We start from the raw sequence: 24,280 nt of genomic DNA, 5'->3' as shown, positions 1-24,280 counted from the left end.
GGCTCAGTGACGTCGTCTCGGCCCGACATTTTGAGGATCAGCAGATCCTTCTATGCTGGACTGTACGACGCGAAGCCCACGGACACCATGGCCTCCGAGTCGTTCCTGTCGTCTATCATGGAGGTCTTAGGCGACGGCACGAGGGAGTGGCTGGACCAGCCGATATCCCTGGAAGAGCTGACCAGAGCCCTCAAGTCCTTTGAGAGGAATAAGATGCTCGGGAGCGATGGCTTACCAGTCGAGCTGTATTCCGCTCTGTGGGACCTGGTCAGCCAGGACCTGCTGGAAGTGTACAATAGTGCGCTTCGGGCAGGGGAAATGTGCAAGTCCATGAGGAAGGGCATCATCACCCTCATTGACAAGAGGAAGGGGGGGTGGTGGGAAGAAATTAAGAATTGGCGTCCCATTTCACTATTGAACATGGACTACAAAATCCTGGTCAAGGTCATAGCCAACCGGGTCAGATCTGTCCTGGAGTCGGTGATTCACTCTGACCAAACCTGTGCTGTGCCGGGCAGGAAGATCGCTGAGAGACTCGCGCTCATCAGGGATACGATCGCCTACGTGCAGGACAGGAAGGTGGATAGCTGCCTCGTCAGCTTGGACCAGGAGAAGGCCTTCGACAGGGTCTCTCATGCTTACATGAGGGACGTCCTCTCCACATTGGGGTTCGGGGAGGGCATCCGCAATTGGATCCGGCTGCTCTACACCAACATCGTTAGCGCAGTCTCGATCAACGGGTGGGAATCAAACAGTTTTCCTGTCAGATCTGGAGTCAGGCAGGGCTGCCTGCTCTCTCCTGCCTTGTTCGTGTGCTGTGTGGAGCCCTTCACCGCATCCATCAGGAAGGACGTGAGCCTGAAGGGCGTGACTATCCCAGGCAGCGGAGGTCTTCAGGTCAAGACCTCCCTGTGCATGGACGATGTCGCCATCTTCTGCACCGATCGTCGGTCGGTGAGTAGGCTGTTGGACATCTGCAGCCAGTTTGAACTGGCCTCGGGTGCCAAAGTCAATAGGGGTAAGAGCGATGTCATGTTCTTCGGGAACTGGGATGACCGCTCCTTCATCCCCTTCACCGTCAGGACAGACTACCTGAAGGTGCTGGTGTTTGGTTCGGTGGAGCTGGGGCGTGCACTAAGACTTAGGAGGAGCCTATCACCAAACTGAAGCAGAAGCTGGGCAGGTGGACACTCCGGTCCCTCTCCATCACGGGTAAGAACCTGGTTGTCAGGTGCGAGGGGCTTTCAGTACTGTTGTATGTGGCGCAGGCCTGGACTATTCCCTGGACCTGCGCCGCTGCGGTCACCCGGGCCATCTTCCACTTCATTTGACGGTTGAGGATGGACCGGGTCCGCAGGGACACCATGTACAAAGACCTGGAAAATGGGGGAAAGGGCGTACTGAACGCCACCCTCGCCCTGACGGCTACCTTTGTGTGCGGCTGCATCAAGCTGTGCATAGATCCTCAGTACGCAAACACCAAGTGTCACTACTTACTGAGGTTCTACCTGTCCCCGGTGTTGCGAAGGATGGGCCTGGCTTCGTTGCCGCGGAATGCTCCGAGTAGTTGGACCGTCCCGTACCACCTGCCCTTCGTGGAGGAATTTTTGAAAGAAAACACCTTTGAACACAAGGCCATCAGGCAGTGGTCAGCACGTAGTATTCTCGAGACCCGTCGGGAAAAGGAGAGGGTGGATCCCGTCGTGTGGTTCCCCATGCAGACTGCCAAAGTCATTTGGCAGAATGCCTCATCGCCAGAACTTTCAAACAAGCACAAGGACATTGCTTGGCCGGCAGTGAGAGGGGCTCTGCCAGTGAGATCCTTTATGCACGGCCGGAATCTCTGCGCCACCGCACGCTGCCATCGAGGCGGCTGCGGGGGGGACAAGACTGTCGATCACCTCCTTCTGGAGTGTGCCTATGCGCAGGAGGTCTGGACCGCGATGCAGTGGTATTTGTCGAGGTTCGTCCCGAGCAGCTCCGTGACATGGTACTCCGTGCTCTACGGGCTGTTTCCCGGGATGCACACCGAGACCAACATCAACTGCGCCTGGAGGACCATCAATACAGTGAAAGATGCTCTTTGGTCTGCCCGCAACTTGCTGGTCTGCCAGCTGAAAGAACTGACCCCGACCGAGTGTTGCAGACTGGTGCACTCCAAGGTCCAGGACTACGTGCTGAGGGACGCGCTAAAGCTTGGGGCAGACGCCGCCAAGGCGTGGTGAGGAAAGACCACCGTATGAAACCCCTCGTCCAGAATAGAAACAAGGGCCCTATTTGGTAACTGGGCCCAGCTGGCGCCTTCCCCAACTGGTCAGGGGGCCAACTGGGACTGTGCAGGGATTCAACTGCCTGGGTATTTTCTTTGCTTTGTTTTTTTTTCTTTGTTTTCTTTTTTCCTTTAGTTGGTGTACGTACCCCCTGGGTAACCCAGAGCGGCTTGCATGACTGGGTCGGTGTATAAATGTTTTATTTTTTGTACATTCTATGAATGAAGTATATTTTCTCAAATTAAAAAAAAGGTGACGAAACGTCTGAAAACTAACCTTCCAGCTCAGTGAGCAAACTCACATCCAGAAACTCAACCTGGGCTACAAATCTTCTCAAAACTCGCTAACAAGAACATTGTTCACTGTATTTTGTATCATGTGACAATAAATCTAAGTGTCACGGGGTCTACCAGGGAACAGGCTATCTTGAACCTAGCAATGAGTAAAGAAGCAGGTTTAATAAATGGCCTTGGAGTAAAAGATTGCTGAGGAAGTAGTTATCATAACTATGATTGAACCGGAATTCACTTCAAGAATGAGAAACTTGGGTCAGAAACAACTGTATTTAACCTAAATAAAAGCAAATACACTGAAATGAGGATAGAGTTCGCTAGTGATCTGGGTAGATAGGTTAGCAAGAAAGGCAGTAAATAAACATTGGTAGACATTTAAGCAGGTAACTTAAGACTCTCATCAAAAATATATCCAAGTAAGGAGTAAATTCTAAAAGAGAGATAAACCAAACATGGTTAACTAAGGAACTTACAAAGAATGTTAAGTTGAAAGAAAAATCATTTAAGGAGGATAGCTCTGAATACTGGAATAAATTCAATCCTAGCAAAGGAAGACAAAAATGATGGGCAGAAAATAAACTACAAGTACAAACAAGCTTCTTTAAATATATAAAAGGAAGAGAGAGGTCAAAACGAACAAGAGGTTGCTTAGGAAATAAATCTGGTGCGGTAATTTTGGGTAACAAAGAAACAGCAGTGAAGTTAAACAAATATTTTGGTTTAGTCTTTATGGTAGGAGATACTTTGAACATCCCATTCATGCAAAAGGATACAGTGGAGGAATCAAATACCATCACCATCTCTAAAGATGTAAACTAATGGGGCTAAAGGCAGATACGACCCTGGTCATGATGGCTTGCAACCTGGGATCCTAAAAATAAAGTCACTGCAGAGATAGTGGATACACTAGTCGTAATTTTCAAAAAATCAATGGACTCTGGAAGAGTATTGGAGAATTGGAAAGCTACCAATATGATACCTCTATTCAAAAATGAGGGAGGCAAAAAATAGGTCATGTTAGGTTGATTAGCTTAATCTCTATTTTTGGAAAAATGTTGGGATCAGTTATTAAGGAAGTGATCACAGTAGTTTTGAAAAATTATGATCTAGTTGAGCAGAGTAAGCAGCCTTCATGAAAAGGAAATCATCTCAGACTAACCCACGAGAATTTTTTCAGCATGTCTCAAATGCATGATATTTGGACTTACTGAAGGCTTATAAAAAGCTGCATAAATGAGACAGCAAGGATGACAGGGTGTTTATCACCTATACAGTGGGGGGATCAGAGCTGGGACTCAAAATGTTTACAGAATAGATGAATGATTTGGAGGAATGAGGGGAATGTACCATAGCTAAATTTGCAGATGACACAAAAACAGGTAGAAAAGGGATTGTGAGAAGGTTAGTTTACAGGCAGATACTGATACTTTAAGCAAATGGGCAAAAACATGGCAAATCAAGCAGAATGTGGGAAAATGTGAAGATGTTCATTTTGGAAGGGAGAATACAAGAACAGAATACGATTTAAGCAGGGAAACACTGCAGAAATCTGTAGCACAAGGGGAATTGGGGGCATTTGTGCGCAAAACACAGAGCTCGCACACTGCTGCAGCAAGTAAGCAGGAAGGCTGATGGGATGTTGGCCCCATTTCAACAGGGTTGAAATGTAACTGGAGGGAAATACTACAAAGTTTATGCAAAATGCTAGTGAGATGACATCTGGAGTATTGTGAGCAGTTTTCGTCCCTTATTTAAGGAAAAATATTATTTCACTGGAGGCCGTTCCAAGAACGTTCACGAAGATGAACCTTGGTACAGACGGATTGCCTATGAACAAAAGTTGAACAGATTTGGATTCGACTCACTGGAATTTAGAACAATGACAGTAAACTTATTGTATTCTAAAAGGGATTGACTGGGTAAATGCTGCGGGAACGTGGGGCAGTGTAGGACTAGAGGGCATAGTCTCAGAGATAATGATGCGAGCGTAAGACTGAAATGAGCAGGAAATTCTTCTCTCAGAGTTAACTGTCTTTGACCTTGTCATAGACAGCTGTGGGGGCAGAGACCTGTGTATATTTAAGGCTGAGACAAATTTCTGATTAGGAGGGACCCAAGAGTTATGGGCAAAGAGCAGGAAAGTGGGCACAAAAGATTCAGATCAGCCATGATCCTACTGAACAGCACAGTCGGCTCGAGGGGCCAAATGTTCTATTTCTTAAGGTCTTATTTGTTTTGAATAAAGAGCAAAGACTGTTAAACTTCTGTGCAGGATTGGTGATGTACTTAAAAGGTAAATCTTTCCTCTCCTGTCATGCAATAGAACTGAATACAGTTACAGCACTAAATTTATAATTATTGCAGAGGTTTGTGGAATACCAAATAACCAGCTCTGTATGGTGCCAAATTCTTAGTCAAACATTGCATAACCAGTCTGCATCCCAGCGTGTACAGTGATCAAGTAAGTTGATTTTCTCTGATGTTTGGCTGTATTTGAGGCCAAAATGTACATAAGCAGAATTAGGCTATTTGGCCCATAGAGTTTGTTCTGCGATTCAATCATGACTGATTTGTTTCTAAATCCTGCCTTCTACCCTGAGTCAGCAATCCCCTTTCTAATCAAGAACCTGTTGCTATCTTAAGTAAATTTAATGACTTGATCTCCACAGCCTTCTGCAGCAATAAGTTCCACAGATTAACCACAAACTGGCTGAAGAAATTCCTGCTCATCTCAGTTCTAAGGTGTCGTCCCCTTATTCTGAGGCTGTGTCCCTTAGGTCTTAGTCTCTCCTACTAGTGAAGATGCCTTCTCCAAATCCACTCTCTCCAGCCCTCACAATATTGTGTAGATTTCAATAAGATCCCCTCTTCTCCTTCTAAACCCCATCTAGTGCAGACCCAGAGTCCTTGATTCGTCATTTGACAAGCCTTCATCCCTAGGATCATTCTTATAAACCTTCTTTGGACCCCTCAAATGTAAGCAAATTCTTTCTTAGATATAAGGCCCAAAACATTATTCCAAATGCAGTCTGACCAGACCCAAATAAAACCTCAGCAGTACACCTCTGCTCTTGTATTCTTGCCCTCTTGAAATGAATGCTAACATTGCATTTGCATTCCTAACTGAACCTGCATGTTAACCTTAAGAGAATCCTGAACTCGGACTCGCAAGTGCCTTTGTGCTTCAGATTTCCGAAACATTTTCACTTTTAGAGAATGGTAAGAGGTGTAAACTCGAGTGCTTAACATCATACTGTCCCCACTGTATTCCATCTGCTACTTCTTTAGTATAGCTGATCATATACAGCTTTCTAGCCAATTGTGAATCCCATAATTCTGATGATGGGAAACAAAGGGTGCCATTTTCTCATCGTCACGGTGGTGAGTGGGGCAACAATGAATGGAAAACAATGCAGTGACTTAGTGCTGGAAAGAAACTTAGCATCTCTTATCACCCCAGCAATCAAGAGCTGGCTAGGAAAACCAGAGAGGACTTTCTTGGCTTACCAGTGATTGCAAACCCTAAATAGTCAATTAATGGCCAGTTAAAGGCCTCAAATTGCTACCTCTCCAACTACCTGCCTCCCCAGCAATCAGAGGTGTAGGGCAAAGGGGTGGTCTCTGAAAACCATCGCTTCCCTTGCCTCTAAGCCCCTTTTCCTTGCCATCTCCACCCACAAGAAGGAAAAAAAAACTTCTTGTTACTGAATCCCCTGAAGAGTTGACTTTGAATACTGGCTCTTGGGACCAAGAAACTGCTGGCCAAGTGACCCAGCACCTAAGTCTTTCTGAAGAAGGGTCCCAACCCAAAACATCTATTTTCCTACTCCTCTGATGCTGCCTGGTCAGCTGTGTTCCACCAGCTCCACACTGTGTTATCTCTAATTATTTACTCCTCTGATTTTCAAAATTAATAAATTTCAATTGAAGAAAACATGCATTTTACAAGAATGTTGTTTATTTTCTGAAACTGAAACTGCATAGACAGAAAATCAAGACATTGTAAAATTAAGTAGAAAACTACTGTTCCAAAAGAAATATGAATGCAATCTCACACATACTGCAGTCATATGAAAACCAAATCCTCTTAGTACCCTTCCCAAAACCATTTCCTTAAGGATAATGCACATTATCATTAACCCCCCATACCACTATTTTAAACACTCACCTTCTTGTCACGGCTACCAGTGACAAAGTATTTACTGTCAAAAGTCCAGTCACAAGTCCAAATAATTCGGCTATGTATAGATGTATTTTTATCCGTGTGTGCAAAGAGGGAGAAAAAAGGATCTGAAATTAAAGCAGAAATAAAATGCAGAGATGGTCTAAGTTAATTCTACTATTCACTTAGTAGTAAAAACATCATTGAGGTAAACGTGAGATAATAAGGTGTAGAGCTGGATGAACACAACAGGCCAAGCAGCATCAGAGCAGCAGGAAAGCTTAGGTTTTGTGTCTAGAACTGAAACATCAGCTTTCCTGCTCCTCTGATGCTCCTTGGCCTGCTGTGTTCATCCAGCTCTACAATTTGCTATCTCAGATTCTCCAGTATTGGTAGCTCCTACTATCATTGATATAAACGTAATTTTTTATTATGTGCATAGAACTAAATTATTCCCCACCCATATTGTTCCACAATGTTCAAGGTAGTAACTCCATTTAGGCATAAAAGTCCACCTGCTTCAGGTCAGGTTAGTTTTTTTTATTGTTCCGTAGGATTCCCATTCAACACTTTCTTCTTGTGCAACCTCCTTGGAAATATCAACTTCACTGTAATTTTAATGATCTTGTGTAAATTACACAAAGGGTGTCAAGTCCAAGTATAGGATTCAGGGTTGGCACTTCAAAGCGAGGGAATTTTGGGCTACAGAAACTCAGAAAATTGAGGGGTTGCCTCAGATGTTTAAAAGATCATGAAGAGCATTGATAAGGTGAACTGCAAAGATCCTTTCCCAAGGGTAGGATAGTTTAAAAGTACAGGGCACAGGTTTAAGGTGAGATGGGAAAGATTTGAGAGGAACCTGAGGGGCAACTTTTTCACTCAGAGTGGTGTGTATATTGAATGAACTGCCAGAGGATGTGGTAGATGCAGGTAATTTTACAACATTTAAAAAACATGAAAAGCAAAGATTTAGACAGACATGGGCCAAACTCAGGCAAATGGGACTAGTTTTGTTGGGAAAACTGCTCGGCAATGATGAGTTGTACCGAAGGGTCTGTTTTCCTGCAATGTGACTCTATGAGTGGTGAGGGATGTATGGTACAAAAGGACGAGCGGGAGAAAGGAAGAACTGGTAAGGTGATAGAAAGCGCTGATGTGAATGGAGCTGGGGAAGGATGAGAAACAGGCAAGAAATAGAAAAGCAGGGGAAGGGATGAGAAGATGTTGCATAAAAGCTCTATTTAAATGGGCAACAACACACTGCAGCAACACAGAACAATGTCAAAAAGAAGAGTACCGCCTCCAAGTATTCAAGGACAACGGATACCCAAAAAAACTGGCTCAGAAGATGCCTATTACACAGATAACAAAATGAAGATCCTGCATGCCCCAACACACTCGGCATACTACCTTACATCAGGAACACATCTGAACTGACCACAAGACTCCTACAACCACTGGGTATCAGAGTGGCACATCAACGCTGTGCCAACTGCTAACCCGAACCAAAGACATATTACCCACTATGGACAGGACCAACGCAATATACAAGATCCCCTGCAAAAACTATGACAAACATTACATTGGACAAACAGGAACAAAATTAGCTAGAAGTATAGATGAACGTCAACGAGCAACAAAAAGGCACGATCAATACTCATTCATCTCTATCCACATGGATTAGGAAAACCATCAGTTTGATGGTGACAACACCAGGATCCTGGGACAGGCTAAGCAGAGATAAGCATGGGAATTGCTCGAGACTTGGCTCTCTACTAAGAAGGCCATCAACCCTATATATACTCTACTGTGAAGGAAAACCGCAAGGGAGGTAACCCAGCTCAACAGACACCACAGTTTAAATATCGGGCAGGAACACATAACAGCCCTTCATTGGATGCTGCACTGATGATGTTACCCAGCAGGGTAACGAAACATCTGCAGAATAACGAATGAGCTCAGTGAGCCAAACAACCACAACATCCACAACTCGACCTACAAATCTACTCAAAAGCCTTAGAGGCCTACGGGCGAAGTACGCTCAACTTGGCATGGAAATGGGAAAACTATGCCAAGCAACGGAGCGCTACCTGTGAACAATTCTATTTCCTACATGGATGACTCAAGAACCAGATATTACCACGCAGTATGAGATACAAACCCTCCATCAATAATCCACAAGCTCACAGGACAGCAGAACACAATGGCCGCAGGATGGTGAAGGTGCACACACGACTGGCTCCACCTATATGACAGAGAAATTACACGCCGAAAAACTTTAATCATAGACACTATCAACCAGGACTGGACAACTGACCTAGAACGAACCATTGACATCAGTCAACAGACTACAAGAGCCAAGAAAAGACCGATCCTTCAGAAGAAATTAGCCAAACTAACCCACCAAAATGGCAGCAATAGAGCAGACACCTGGATAAGAAATCTTTCAGACAGGAAACTGACAGACACAGAGAAAGCTGTCCTAATTCGCGGACTCAACTACAACCACAGAGACACCAACAAGACTGAATTTCTAGCCACAATGAAGATCAATGAAGAAACACAACAAGCCATAAGACAGAGATAGTAGGAACTGCAGAAGCTGGAGAACCCGAGATAACAAGGTGTAGAGCTGGATGAACACTGCAGGCCAAGCAGCATCAGAGGAGCAGGACGGCTGATGTTTTGGGAGGGTCTAGACCCGAAATGTCAACCTTCCTGCTCCTCTGTTGTTGCTTGGCCGGCTGTGTTCATCCAGCTCTAAGCCTTGTTATTTAAGCCATAAGATAGGCAGTGATCCCGACACTGACCAGAAGGAGCAAATCTAACACTCTTAACACATCAGAAAGGAAGACCCAGAAGGACTGAAATAGGACAGAAACATCGTAATACTACCAGCACAGTGGCTCAGTGGGGGCGGCACAGTGGCTCAGTGGTTAGCACTGCTACCTCACAACGCCAGGGACCCGGGTTCAATTCCACCCTCGGGCAACTGTCTGTGTGGAGTTTGCAAATTCTCCTTGTGTCTGTGTGGGTTTCCTCTGGGTGCTCCAGTTTCCTCCCACAATCCAAAGATGTGCAGGTTAGGTGGATTGGCCTTGCTAAATTGCCCATAGTGTTCGGGGATGTGTAGATTAGGAGGATGGGTCTGGGTGGGATGCTTTGAGTGTTGGTGTGGACTTGTTGAGGCAAAGGGCCTGTTTTTACATTGTAGGTATTCTATGCTTCAGACAAAGGGCGCCTGACTGTAATACTAAACAAATAAAACTATCTCTCCACAGCACAGACACTACTAGCAGACTCCTACAACCACCGGGCATTAAAGTAACTCACAAACCCACATCAACCCTCCGACAACTGCTCACCTGAACCAAAGACCAACTACAATCAGGACAATTATCATATACAAGATTCTCTACAGAGACTGCGACAAACATTACATCGGACAAACAGGAAGGAAATTAAGTAAAAGGGTACACAAACATCAACTGGCTACAAAAAGACCTGACCAATGCTCACTCATCTCCATACACATGGATAAGGAGAACCTCCAATTTGACTTGGACAACACCAAGATCCTGGGACAAGAAAAGCAGAGACAAGCACTGGAATTCCTAGAAGCCCGGTAATTCACAAAGAAAGACCTATACCTCACTACCCACTTTACCTTTAACGGCTAAATATATGTACAGATCAATGGGAAACCCATGGGATAACCTATCTCCAGACTAATAGCTGAAGCAGTGATGCAGAGACTCGAAAGCACGGCCCTTCCACTAATCCAACCGAAACTATGGATATTCTATGTGGACGACACCTTTGTAATTATTAAACAGACCAAACTAGAGGAGTTACACAAACTAATAAACACCACTCTCACTGGGATCAGATTCATCAAGGAAGAGGAAAAGAACAAACAGCTCCTATTTCTGGACATCATGGTGGAACGCAGGGCCAACGGGAAATTCCTAACAAAGGTACACAGGAAAACCACACACACTGGCCAAGTCTTGAATTTCAAAATTAACACAGAACCACGCCAAAAAGAAGAAGAGTACCTCCTCCAAGTATTCAAGGACAACGGATACCCAAAAAACTGGGTCAGAAGATGCCTATTACACAAACACTAGGAAGGTACTGCATGGCCCAATACACTCATCACGCTACCTTACATCAAGAACACATTTGAACTGGCCACAAGGCTCCTACAACCACGAGGCATCAGACTAGCACACAAACCCACATCAACCCTATGCTAACGGCTACCTGAACCAAAGACACATTACCCACTATGGATAGGACCAACGTAATATAGAAGATGCCCTGCAAAGACTGCAACAGACAACTGAAAACCAATCAACCCCAAGATACTGAAACAATCGTGAGGCTTGCTCCCAGACCCTCTTCCAGCAGATGCCAGAAATCCTACACTAATTCCCAGCTAAACTAGGGTTTTATTCAATTTTGCTGTTCTGAGGGCATCAAGGAATCATTAAAACACTTTAAATCTTTTAAATTCAGCTAGGTTCCTTCCGGTCTCCACATTGTTGAAGCACTGTCTTCACTGTTCACAACCAGCCGTAATTCCAGATCATCCTTCTTCACAGAATATGTTTAAAAGATATTATTCAGCCTTCAGATATCTGCTTACACATCCATTTCCAGAAAAATGGAATAGTATGTGAAGTATAGAGTCTGTAGTATTTTGGCAATTTTAATTTAATGTTGTAATTGTTTAATCAAACAGCTTTCCTTTCGATTTAGAGGCATCAAATCAGACAATTGTGATTCAACATGTTTGATTGGATCACTCCACCTTGCTAGTACGGAATTTGATTTGAAATTTTTTGGGATGATAATAAATGAAAATTTTGGAATGAGCAGCAATACTCAAACACACCAATTTAGAAAGGAGACTGCAAACCCTCATGAACGATGAGGTTTTTTTGTGTAATTCATTAACATCTCAGTTTTACTTGCCACAGCGATGCATAAGCAATTTGTTCAGCTTTTTAGCCATTTACATTCTGCATCGAGAAGCTTTCCAGTAACGGACAATAAGTGTCACAATGTCAGAGTACAAGAATGTACATAAGAATATCACTTAAAATTCTGATTTAATATGAAATAGCATAAAAACTTAATACAGGACTGCCACGAGCCAGCACTTATAAAAAAGGAACTAGAAACAATGCACAAGTGAGTAAAATCAATACATCTCTGGGGATAATTTCACAACTCTGCTGTGAGGAGAGCGGTCAGGCAAGAAAATAGCAAAGTGTTGCGTCAGGATCATTTCTCAGCATAGTTACTGTGGAGAGCAAGAAATTCCAACAGCTGCCTACTGTAATATGACAGGCAACCAATCTAAATATTTAGGGTCACAATTAGGGATCATTTGGAGGCGTTGAAAGCACTTTTCTGGTTGAAGCATAGTTTACTGGGGGCGGCTTCCCTCTGACATTCGGACGGGCCATCAGAGCCGGAGATACCATTCCAAAAAGGAGGCAGCTGGAAGCAAAGGTTGCACACACAATCTAAGTGTTACGAACCGCAGAGGGAAAAAGAACAGTCAACTGCCAGTAATACTAGTCATACTAGACGCCCATTTTGAAGTATACAAGATAAGTTGGACTAGTTTATGACATTTGCCAGTTTTCCCGATTTTCCTTTGGGATGCACAGAGATTAGCTCCCTGATTTGCTGGGATCATCAATTTGGCCTCTTGAAAAAGTTTAATTATTTCTATGCTTTTGATATTTATGTCCATTTTGCTGAGCTGCTTTATGCTCTCAGTTGAAACACTGAGGCTAAATGACCACCAGTCCTATGACTTAGCTAGAAGGATTGGGAGCCAACCCACCCTTCTTAACTTATGAGCTTACAAGCAGCCATTTTGGAGACTGGCTCCAGGACAGTAGCTCTTCCATTCTAGTTCTTGGCAGCTATGGGCTTAGCAATACAATTTGTACCAATGTTGCAATTCCAAAGCCTGTGGAAAAATCCTATCCTCTATATTTGCAATAGTTAGAACTGTGAGAATTTGGGTGATTTCATGTAGTCCTTTAAACTGATTCATGCTATTAAAATATTCTTCTACATACATTTAACTTTTCTTGTAAATAAATGTGATCTATATAGAATCATCAAATAGTTACAACATCATGGATGCCCATTCAGCCCATTATGTTCATATGCCTATTTGCCAAAGCAAATATGCAGATCCCACTAACCAGCCTGTTCACTAAATATTTTTTCCTTCTCAGGCACTTATCCATGTCATTTCACTCCTCAGATAAAACCAACATTAGTAAAATTCACCAGCTATAATAAATATTATACTATACGGTCATATTTTTAAATTAAAATGCCATTATCACTTTAAATTAAGGCATTTAGTTCAATTTACCTAATGTTATCCTTTCCCATTCACTTAATAATTACTGTGTCTGTGCTTATATCTTAAGGAATCAAAGCAGGACCAATCTTTCTTTGATTTTCAACATAAGTCACTTAATCATCTATGAATTTTCTTTCTCCAAGGTGCCAAGAATTAGAACAGAAATTGTTGAACCTGAGTACAGTTCTTCCAGTGCTTCACAAGGCTTTCTATAGCATGACAACAATTTTCTGGTGATATAATCAAACAGTAAATAATTTTTCAATATTCTTCATCTTAACTGACTTGCTGATGACAGAGGTTCAGTATAATTTTCTTTCCTTCATGCTACATTGAACAGTAGTTGAATATATAAGTTTACATATTAAAATTTAAAATTGAAAAACACTGGCCAGTTACAGGCTAGACATTAGAAAGTATATGGTATTATTAAATATATGTTTAAAACAGGAATGCACTCAACTATTAGTATGTTAATAGCTCAAAGTTTAGATTTGGTAATGTCTCTTGTTACTTGTACTGCTGTAATTCAAAAAGACTGACAGTCTAATAACAACGCAACTGAGTGAAACCAAAGACCCAAGCAACTTATCCAACGACAGCAAAGCTATCAGAAATGAATGAAAGGCAAGTGGCTGACAAGGCGGTTGTATAGTGGCGTCATCAAACCTGACAACAAACTGACTGCTAGGCAAGATAGCTCATGAGAATAAAAACAGATAGTATCACTGTAAAAAGACAAAAGAAACAATACTGGCAGTACACAGTACTTAGAAATGATTTTGCAAGTAAGTGTTTGTTGTCAATCTATGACTTTGCTTCCATACAAATAACAAGTGCTGGCAAGCACTGAACAATTACAGCAGACCAATCAATAAACTTAACAAACAAGTCAGATATCTTTAAACAAAATCAGCCTAGAGTGACTGGAGTAGAAAATGTAACTCATCAAAATATCAAAGAAAAATACATTCCACAGCAAACTACACTGCACAAAGCACATGAGCACAAAGAAACAGCAGCAGGATTAAGCCATTTGGCCTCAAAGCTGTTTTGTCACTTATAGGAGCATGCTTTAAACTCCACTTTCTTATATGTACCTGATAACCCTTTACTACCATGTGTATCAAAAATTTGTTCAACTTAGTATTGAACATGTTTAATAACTTCAGCTCCACTGCTCTCTGGAGTAGACATCTCCAAACATTAACAGTCCTTCTCATCTCAGTATTAAATGGGAGAGTCCACAAGTAGCCCTTTAAGGGGAAGCATTCTTACAGCATCTCACTTATCAAATCAACTCAGAACCGTATAATTTCAATCAGATCACCGCTCAGTCTTCCAATGAACACAGTTACAAACTGATTAACACTTTAATCATTAGACAACTCCTTCACCCCAACAATCAACAAACCATCTCTGAACTGCCTCCAATGAAAATGTAGCCCAAAACAAAGACATTAGAACTGTATCCAGGTTACTTGGGCATACTCTCACCAACACCACATACAGTTGTTGTGAGACTTGCCTCTAGTGTCTTCACTTCTGAAAGTCCCTCTTCACCACCATTCAAATAAATCTCCCCTGTGACCTTCAAAGGCCCAGGTATCCTTCTGAAGGTATAGAAGTGGATCAATTGCGACAGCTGGGAATTCATGAATGACTTAATAAAGATTTAATTCTGGTAGATAAAACATCCATTACAGAGTTTAATATGTCAAAACCCATAATGCCATTATTCATTTTATGTGGTGGAAACTGGAATCGACGGGTATCAGAGGGAAAAATCTCCAGAGCTTGGAGTTACACCTGGTACATCGAAAGAGGGTCATGATTATTGGAGCTCAATCGACTCATCTCCAAGATATCACTTCAGGAGCTCCTCAGGATAGTGTCATCGGCCCAATCAATTTCAGTTGCTTCATCAATGATATTTCCTCCATCATAAGGTGGAGATAATCGCCGATGCTTGTACAATGCTCAGTACCATTCTCAACTCTTCAAGATACTGAAGCAGTCCATGTTCAAGTGCAACAAGATATGGACAATATCCAGGCTGACAAGTGGCAAGTGGCATTCATGCCACACAAATGCCAGGCAATGATCACCATCAATAATAGTCAATCTATCCACTGCTCCTTGACATTCAGTGATATTACCATCACTAAATCCCCCATGATCAACATTCTGGGGACTATCATTGACCAGAAACTCAATTGGGGTCACCACTTAAATACAGTGGCTACAACAGCAGGTCAGAGGCTTGGAATACTGCAGCTAATAACTCACCTCCTGACTCCTCAAAGACTGTCCACCATCTACAAGGCACAAGTCACGAGTGTGAATTAGTGATTACTCACCACTTGCCTTGATAAGTGAAGCTCCAACAATATTTAAAAAGTTTGACACCATTCATGACAAAGCAGCCTGCTTGATCGGCACTACATCCATAAGCTTTCACTCCTTCCACTACTGACACTTTGTAGCAACAGTGTGTACTATGTACAAGATGCCATGCAGAAATTGACCAAAGATCCTCGAACAGCATCTTCCAAACCCATGACCACTTCCATAGTGAAGGACAAGGGCAGCAGATACATGGGAATGTATCCGGGAATACCACCACCTTCAAGTTCCCCTTCAAAATACTCACCATCCTGACTTGGAAATATATTGCCCGTTCCTTCACTGTTTCTGGGTGAAAGTACTGGAATTCCCACCCTATTGCCTTTGTAGGTCAACTCACAGCAGGTGGACTGCAGATGTTCAAGTATGCAGCTCACCACCATGTCCTCAAAGGCAACAATGAACGGGCAATAAATGCTGGCCAGCCAGAGATGCCGACATGCCGCAAATGAGTAAAAAAAAGTTCTTGATTACGAAAATCTCATTTCCTGGTTTCAGGGTCTTAACATGCTACGATGGTAATTATTCATGAAATGCCAAAACTAGATTTACACTACAAACACTAAGGCAACATTTGAAGCAAATTTTGCTCCAATATAAATATTTGTTCACTTTAGTTTTAAATAGCCTGTTACCTTCTGTGGGCAGTTAATAATCCTTCATGAAGTAGAAACAGAAATCATTGTGTCACAGAAGAGTACAGCACAGAAGTAAAGGCCTTTTGGCCCACTGAGTTAACACAAGCTCCTAAATCAAAGTTTAATAACACAAAATATCAAGAAAAAACAATGAATGTTGTGAACCTCTCAGAATATAGTCACAGGTGAACTCAGTTGATTTCAATTTAATTTTAGCTCGAAGCATTTTGAGCTAAAAGTATTTTTGATTAAAACAAAGAAGTGCACATGTTAAAAATCTGAAACAGGAACAGAAATTGGTGGAGAATCTCAACAGATCTGGCATCATCTGTGGATAGAAAGTAGAATAAGCGTTTCAGATCCAGAGATCCTTCTTCAGAGAATGTTTTGCTTTTGGAATGTTTGTGCTGAACAGTTCCTGAAACTTTACAAATCATATGTCATAAGCTAAAGAAAAAAAAGAATGAATGTGGAAAACAGTGAACTGCTACATCGGTGAACTCTTGATCAGCATAAGTGCAGAATTCTTTACTACAAACTGATGTTTCATGGACAAAGAAGGCTAACACATCCGGTAAACACAGCAAATTACTGGTAGTAAAATAATTTGTTCAAAAATTACTCTGGTAGAGTCTGGATATCGAATTATATGATATTCAGTGATTTTAAATGAAGCTGTAGTAAACCTTAAACTAAACATTCTTACTGTATTGTTACCTGAATCAGCTTCGGCCGCTTCATCGTGCTTCCAAAGAGACCAGGTTCTGTCTCGTGAAACTGCTAACAAGAATCTGTCATCTGGTGAAAATGCCAACTGAGTGACGGTCAGACTGTGGAATGGCAAGACAAGAATCTGCTTCCATCTGGAGGTACTCCACAAAATAATTGCTGCATGCTCCACTCTGGAGGCCTGTGGAAAAAAAAAACATGCTGAAAGATCATGGAAAAATCTGCCCTCTGAGCTTTTTCTAATCAAATTCAGGATTCCTCAACAAGATCTATGGATCCTTCAAAGGCTTTTTACTTCAAAGGCTTTATTGCTTTTTACATGAATATGATGTAAACATTGCTGATAAGGCCAGAATTTGTTGACAATCCTTAATTACCTCTGAGAATTCTGGTGGTGAGCCACCTTCTTAAATCAATGCAGTCCTCAGGCTGTGGGATACTCACAAATCTGTTAAGGAACAGAGTTCCAGGCTTATCACCCAGTGACAATGAAGGAATAGCAATATAGTTCCAAGTCAAAATGGTCTGTGACTTGGTGCAAACACGTAATTGAAGTTATTCCCACACATCTACAGTTTTCATCCTTTTCGGTGGTAGAGGTTGTGGATTTGGAAAGTGCTGCCAAAGTAATGTTGCTGCAGGGCATTTCCCTGGTGGTACACAAGACAGCTCACTGAGGGCCAGCAGAACAGAAGTGAATTTTTAAAGTGGTCGTCAAGCCTGTCAAATCAGATAATTTGTCCTGGATGGTGTTGATGTTCTTGAGTTTTTTGGAAATGGACCCATCCAACACTAAATGATTAGAGTTTCTTAAAATTACAAAGGTATATAGACACACAAAGTAAATGAGTAAAACTGTGGTAGATAGAGTTCAATGTGAGGATATCCATTTTGGACCAAAAAAGGATAGATCAGGGTAGTTTCTAGGTCACAGAATCCCCACAGTCTGGAAGCAGGCCATTTAGCCCAAGTCCACCACAACCCAATGAACAGCATCCCACCCAGACACACTGTTGGGTTTCTCCAGTATTTTCTAAGTAGGTTTTATATATATCCAGCATCTGTACTATTTTGCATTTATATGAAAAGAAACCAATTGTCTCATCCCAGGTTTGTTAGTCAGGATGGCTCCATTCATTCAAAGAACAGAGAATCTTTCCTTTAATATATATTCAGAGGGAAAAGTAGTTAGCTTTTTCTAAGGTTAATAAAACACTCATTAGTAAGGGAGGATATCATTATCATAGCCTCAATCATGCTCAGATCAAAGGAAAATAAATGAAATAAACCAACATGTATTTATGGAGTGCTTCTTGCCATCTTTATAATGAATCATGCATTTTGGAAGAGCATTTGAAGCTATAAAACAGGTAAGTACATCAGCAGTGGAAGGAACAAATGTTGAAGGTGAGTAACCACATGTTGTGATTGAGGTGTAAATTGTGTATGCTGCTTTCTCTTAGATGGCTGTGAGCTTCCTAAGTGTCATCGGAGCTGTATCTACACTGGAAGTGGAGAGAATCTCATCATGCTCCTGGCTTATGAAAAGCTTTGGAGCATCGGGGGGCAAGTTACGCATCACAGAATTATCAGCGTTTGACCTGCTCTTGCAGCAACAGGTTTTACACTGCCTTTGTGTCAAGAAGGGCAGATAATTTGCTCATCTTGGTTAAGGAATAGATATTTGTTTGAGACATGAGAAAAATTCCACTGCTCTCCTTCCAGTCATGCTATGTGGTCTTTTCTGAAAACCTCAGAAGACAAAGTTCCCTCAGTTTAATTTGTCATCTGAAAAACAGCATCTCCAAAGTGCTGAGTCCCTCAATACTACACAAGAATGTCAGCCTGGAGTACATGCTTATTGAGGCATGACATGACCTCTTACCTCATAAGTGAGTGGTGTACCGCTTAAGGATTCTGGATTCTTTTCAATCAAAATTTACAAGCAATTTAAAATATTTCCTTACTATATTGCTGCTCTTTACAAACCTGCCAATGTCAACACTAAGCACACTTTGCCGTGAATCAAGATTTTAACATATCAAGGAAAAATTTCACAAACTTGTTCATAAAGTTCTGTCTTCCCTGGTTGTGATCAACATTGGACAAACAGAAACCAAAAGAATTGCAGAAGCTGTATATCAGGAACAAAAATAGACGTTGGTGGAAAAGCTCAGCAGGTCTGGTAGCATCTGTGAAGAATAAATCAGAGTTAATGTTTCGGGTCTGGTGTCACTTCCTCAAAACTAGCCAAGGAATAGGGTGCTGTGTTGAAGTGGCAGGCAACAGGGAGTTCAGGGTTTTTTTTTAATGAGCAGAATGTAGATGTTCTGCAAAGTGGTCACCCAGTCTATGCTTTGTTTCCCAAATGTACAGGAGGCCATATTGTTAGCAGCAAATGCAGTAGACTAGATTCTGGGAAGTGCAAGTGAAGTGCTGCTTCACCTGGAAGGTATGTTTGGGCCCTTGGCTACTGGGAGGGAGGAGGTAAATGGACAGGTGTTGCACCTTCACTGGTTACAGGGTTAGGGCTTTGGGGGGTTGTTGGAAGTGAAAGAAGGACCAGTCCCTGGAGAAGGCAGACAAGGGAGAGGAGTGAGGGGAATGTGTGTCTGGTGGTAGCATCTTGCTGGAGGTGGCGGAAATGACGTCTGATGGTCTTCTGGATGTGGATGCTGGTGAGATAGTAGGTAAGGACAAGGGGAACCCTATCCCTGTTGCAGGTGGGAAGAGAAGGGGTGAGGGCAGAAGTGCGGGAGATGGGTCGGACCTGGTTGAGAACCCTGTCAACTATAGCGCTAGGGAATCCTCGGTTGAGGAAGAAAGTGGGCATTTCGGAGGCTCCCTTGTCGAAGTAGGCGTCATCTGAACATATACAACAGAGGCAGAGGAACTGAGAGAATGGGATGGAGTCTCACAGGAAGCAGGGTGCAAAGATGTTTGTCCAGGTAGCTGTCGGAGTCAGTGGATTTATAGTGGATAATATTGACCAGTCTATCCCCAAAAATGGAAACAGAAATATCGAGGAAGGGAAGGGGTCAGAGATAGACCAGATGAAAGTGAGGGCAGGGTGGAAATTGGAAATGAAATCGATGAACTGCAGAGTAGTGCAACCTTGAGCCGGTGTGATGCAACGCTGTGGGAAAGGTCAAGAGTGTGCCTGTGATGTCGCATGGCACTGAGCATGGATCTCAGGATGTGGTGACAGCAGCTGTCCGTGGAATGTTGAACAACACGGAGATACCTGTGATCCTGGGAGGGTTCAAAACATGAGTGATGAAACCTCAGTTGGAATCCACCTAGGTGAGTCTGAGCCAGAGGCAGTCACTGAGGATGAGGTTCTGAGGATGGGTCACCAGGCCCAAAACATTAACTCTGATATTTTTCTTCACAGATGCTTCCAGACCCGCTAAGTTTTTCCAGCAACTTCTGTTTTAGAGTTATCTAGCTATATCAAAACTGTGCATCCGGAAGCAAACTTTACTGGCAAATAAAATAGATTTTCGAATACTGGACACCAGGTCAAATGGCTAAATTCTGGAATAGCTAGAAAAAAAAGCAACAACAAAATTCTTAAAAAAGAGCAATGGATAAGGAAGTAAGTTACATTTATACAGCAACATCTGTCATTCAGAAATATCTGTGTACGTTACATATAAGGGGCAGTATTTAAAAGAGAAACTGGGGTCTCACCCAATGCCAGGACAGCTGGTAAGTTGCTGCATTGCTTTATGTTGGGAAAGCCCACCTTTTTTAACTGTCAAGCCATCCCAAGGATCAAGGGTTCTTCATTGATAGGTCCAACTCAGAGATGCAAGCTAACTGAATGCCAACATCACTTGTCTACCTTGTGGCAGTGCTAATCAAAGACTGCCATCAGTATGACCAACCCTCACCTCTCGACCCTGTGTAAAGCATCACGACCCAAGAAGTAGTAAATGATAGGAAGGGGAAGGTCGCAGGTGGAGGTTCCTTGGTGCATTCAAAGGTACTGTTTTCAGCTTCTCCAAATCACTAAAATAGCAGCCTCTGGGCAAGTGGTAAAGAGGTGAAGAAATCAGTAGACAGAAAATAATCAAAAGGTAACTATAATCAAGAAATAAGAAATTAAAAGTTTAAGACCTGAAGCCAAAGGTTCTTCTTAAAGGTACTATGTTTCGCTTAACAGAGCTGAACTCACAATAAAATGATCCCTGCCCTGCCACTGGGCTTGTTCTCAACAGAGATGATTTAAAACTAATTCAACAGCAAAATACACTCAATACAGAATTTTATCAGAGATAATAGGAACTGCAGATGCTGGAGAATCTGAGATAATAAGGTGTGGAGCTGGCGAACACAGCAGGCCAAGCAGCATCTTCGGAGCAGGAAAGCTGACGTTCAGGCCTAGAACCTTAATCTGCAATGGGGGGGTCTAGGCCCAAAACGTCAGGTTTCCTACTCCTAAGATGCTGCTTGGCCTCCTGTGTTCATCCAGCTCCACACCTTGTTAGCTCTCAATGCAGAATTTTGTTTGAATTTAATATTCTCCAGCATCATAATAAGATGTCTGGTAGTATTTCATTTGATCTTTTTTAATGTGCGTTCTTTGTGGTATTTATTCACAGCCATCTGATAAACAATAAAATCACTCACTAAAATTTACCCTGGTTTTGCAATCCTTATGTTGTTAATTCCTAAGATGCTGCTTGGCATATTGAATATTGTTGAACCCAATAACACAAGACAAGTATAAGGTCCTTTCAACGTGTCACCTATGTGCAGAACAAGGATGACAGGTGCATATTGACAACTTAGTCACGGAAAATTCATGCAGAAGCTACCACTGGGTTTTCCAATAAGTAATAATTTGAATGCTGTGATTCACTGAGCCACTTAACTATATAATAGGGAGGACTGAAAATCGTTTCTAACACTAATCATAAATAACTGATGAAAGCAAAGGAAAATTTCCATCTACAGTAAAACTCTTTACATATTAAATTCAAATTGTGCATTAAAAGTAGTCTGTTTACTTAACAATCTAATATTTGTTATTGCAGTACGTTTTTAGTATCGCTCCAAAATTTTTACACCATACCTTACAGGCTGAAGCCACCATAGTCGAGCCATTATTACAGGCAACACAGAATATCTCATAACCATGTCCGTATCTAATGGAGAGAAAGAACAAAGTTGAGCCCCTTTTAAAGAAGGCATGATGCAAAACTGCAGCTCATTTGTAGTAATGTACTCAGAAAGAAGTCGTGATGTTAGTATTTCTCTCTCCCTTCATTGCTAAGGAAACAAAATTATGCAGTATGTATAACTGGTAGTACTGAATAGTTTCAGAGCAAAATATATACAATGCATCCTCATTTTTTTGGTGACAGCAAGAATTGCAGATGCTGGAGTCAGAGTCAATACAGCGTGGAGCTGAAGAAACACACCCTTCATCGATGCTTCGGCTCCACACTGTACTGACTCATTTTTGTGGTTCCTGGTGATCTCTACCATCAATGCACAGTTGTAAATGAAGAACAATAGCCAATTAAATGAGAAAAAAAAACTTTGGGCTTCACTGACATCTTTAAAACTCCCCCTTAAGTTTTAACTCCCTCTCCCATTCCTCAGACAATATGTCCATCGTGGGCCTCCTGCACTGCCACAACAATGCCACCTGAAGGTTGCAGGAACAGCAACTCATATTCCGCTTGGGAACCCTGAAGCCCAACGATATCAATATGGATTCCACAAGCTTCAAAATCTCCCCTCCCCCCACCATATCCCAAAACCAGCCCAGCTCGTCCCCGTCTCCCTAGCCTGTTCTTCCTCTCACCTATCCCCTCCTCCCACCTGAAGCCGCATCCCCATTTCCTACCTACTAACCTCATCACGCCCCCTTGACCTGTCCGTCCTCCCTAGACTGACCTATCTCCTCCCTACCTCCCCACCGACACACACCTTTACTGGCTCCATCCCCGCCTCTTTAACTTGTCTGTCTCCTCTCCACCCCTCTTCTCCTCGGTCCATCTTCGATCCGCCCCACCCTCTCTCCTTATTTATTTCAGAACCCTCTTCCCTTCCCCCATTTCTGATGAAAGGTCTAGGCCCGAAACGTCAGCTTTCCTGCTACTACAATGCTGCTTGGCCTGCCGTGTTGTTCCAGCTCTACAGCTTGTTATCTCGGATTCTCCACCAACTGCAGTTTCTATTATCTCTGATACAATGTTCAGTAGGTGTCATCTTTTTGACTTATGTGCAAAGGAGCGTTATAAATCTATATATTCTGAGACATTCAGCTTACTTACTGTTGATTTTATATTTTAAGGAACAGTATCTACAGAATTATTACATTACATATATTTTGACAGCACTGCCAAAAGTAAAAAGTAGGAGAAGCTCATGTCATGTCTAAACTTGACCCAGTTCTGTCCATCTAGCAGGTTAATAATCTAACTGATCCAAGGTTTACTCATTTTTCACAAGCATTTCTCTTTCTTCAGATAGAACGCCCATGTTTATATTCCAATTTTAAAAAATGCACATTTTATAGATCATTTAAAACATCAGGCGTAATTTCTGCAACCAGAGTCAGCAGAATCTATCTTATTAGCAATGTCAATTGGAAACACATATTATTTGGAATAATTGTCAGATCAATATTTAACTCATAGATTCTCATTTCAAAATTGACAAAATGCATGGAAAACTTAGGACAAAGTGGCCAGAATGATTTCTTGGAAAATCTTGGAAATTTGTCACTCTTCATCGTTGTTATTTTGTTCAGCTTTAGACCATAACTTCACTGTTTTCATCATTTATTCCCAAATTCTCATGTTCCATCCCACACAATTCAAATCATCCATCACATGGTTCTCTCCAGTCACAACTGGGCTTGCCAAACTAAAATCTTCACCTCCATCTAAAAATCCCTTCTGTATCACTCCACCCTGTTTCGCACAGTTCTGCTAGACCTTCTGCTTGCAACTCCATTGCAACTATTTTGGTTGCTTGTTTATCATTAATCACAGAAAGTTGCACAACCTCACTCCTCATACTGCAGGATCTGTCATCTATTCTGACTGCTTCGTTTCAATTCCCACTAGTGGACTGCTTTGATTAAAAGCACTCCATAAATACAAGTTGGTTTATTCCTCCTGACATAAATTAGAATTTCCAACAATAATAAGCCACTGCTTAATCAGCCATTCAATTCAGCCCATCACTTCTATTCAGTAATGACTTGTGATCTTGGCAACTTACCGAACAACTATGCACTAAATTATTTGTTAAGATTTACTTCAGATTATTTAATAATGGCAGATACTTCTTTTGATTTTAACTACTCCACCAAGTACTTTGTAGACTTGAATTTTTTAATACGGCTTTTGATCTAAATG

The 24,280-nt window shown here is 42.1% G+C and overlaps 1 protein-coding gene across 3 annotated transcripts in view; it reads right to left on the bottom strand.

Moving 5' to 3' along the window:
• Nucleotides 1-24,280, bottom strand: part of elp2 (elongator acetyltransferase complex subunit 2) — a 131,014-nt gene that overhangs the window by 15,866 nt on the left and 90,868 nt on the right. For all 3 annotated transcript variants that reach the window (XM_048558230.2, XM_048558239.2, XM_048558248.2), the window contains 3 exons: nt 21,979-22,051; nt 16,887-17,079; nt 6,732-6,853 (listed from right to left, as the gene is read on the bottom strand). In XM_048558230.2, coding sequence (XP_048414187.2) covers nt 6,732-6,853; nt 16,887-17,079; nt 21,979-22,051 — 388 coding nt within the window. The remainder of the gene's footprint in view (nt 1-6,731; nt 6,854-16,886; nt 17,080-21,978; nt 22,052-24,280) is intronic.

Source organism: Stegostoma tigrinum, chromosome 2 (assembly GCF_030684315.1).
Source record: "Stegostoma tigrinum isolate sSteTig4 chromosome 2, sSteTig4.hap1, whole genome shotgun sequence".
Taxonomy (NCBI): domain Eukaryota; kingdom Metazoa; phylum Chordata; class Chondrichthyes; order Orectolobiformes; family Stegostomatidae; genus Stegostoma; species Stegostoma tigrinum.
The sequence above is the reverse complement of the archived record's forward strand: the minus strand, read 5'-3'. Positions and strand labels throughout refer to the sequence as shown.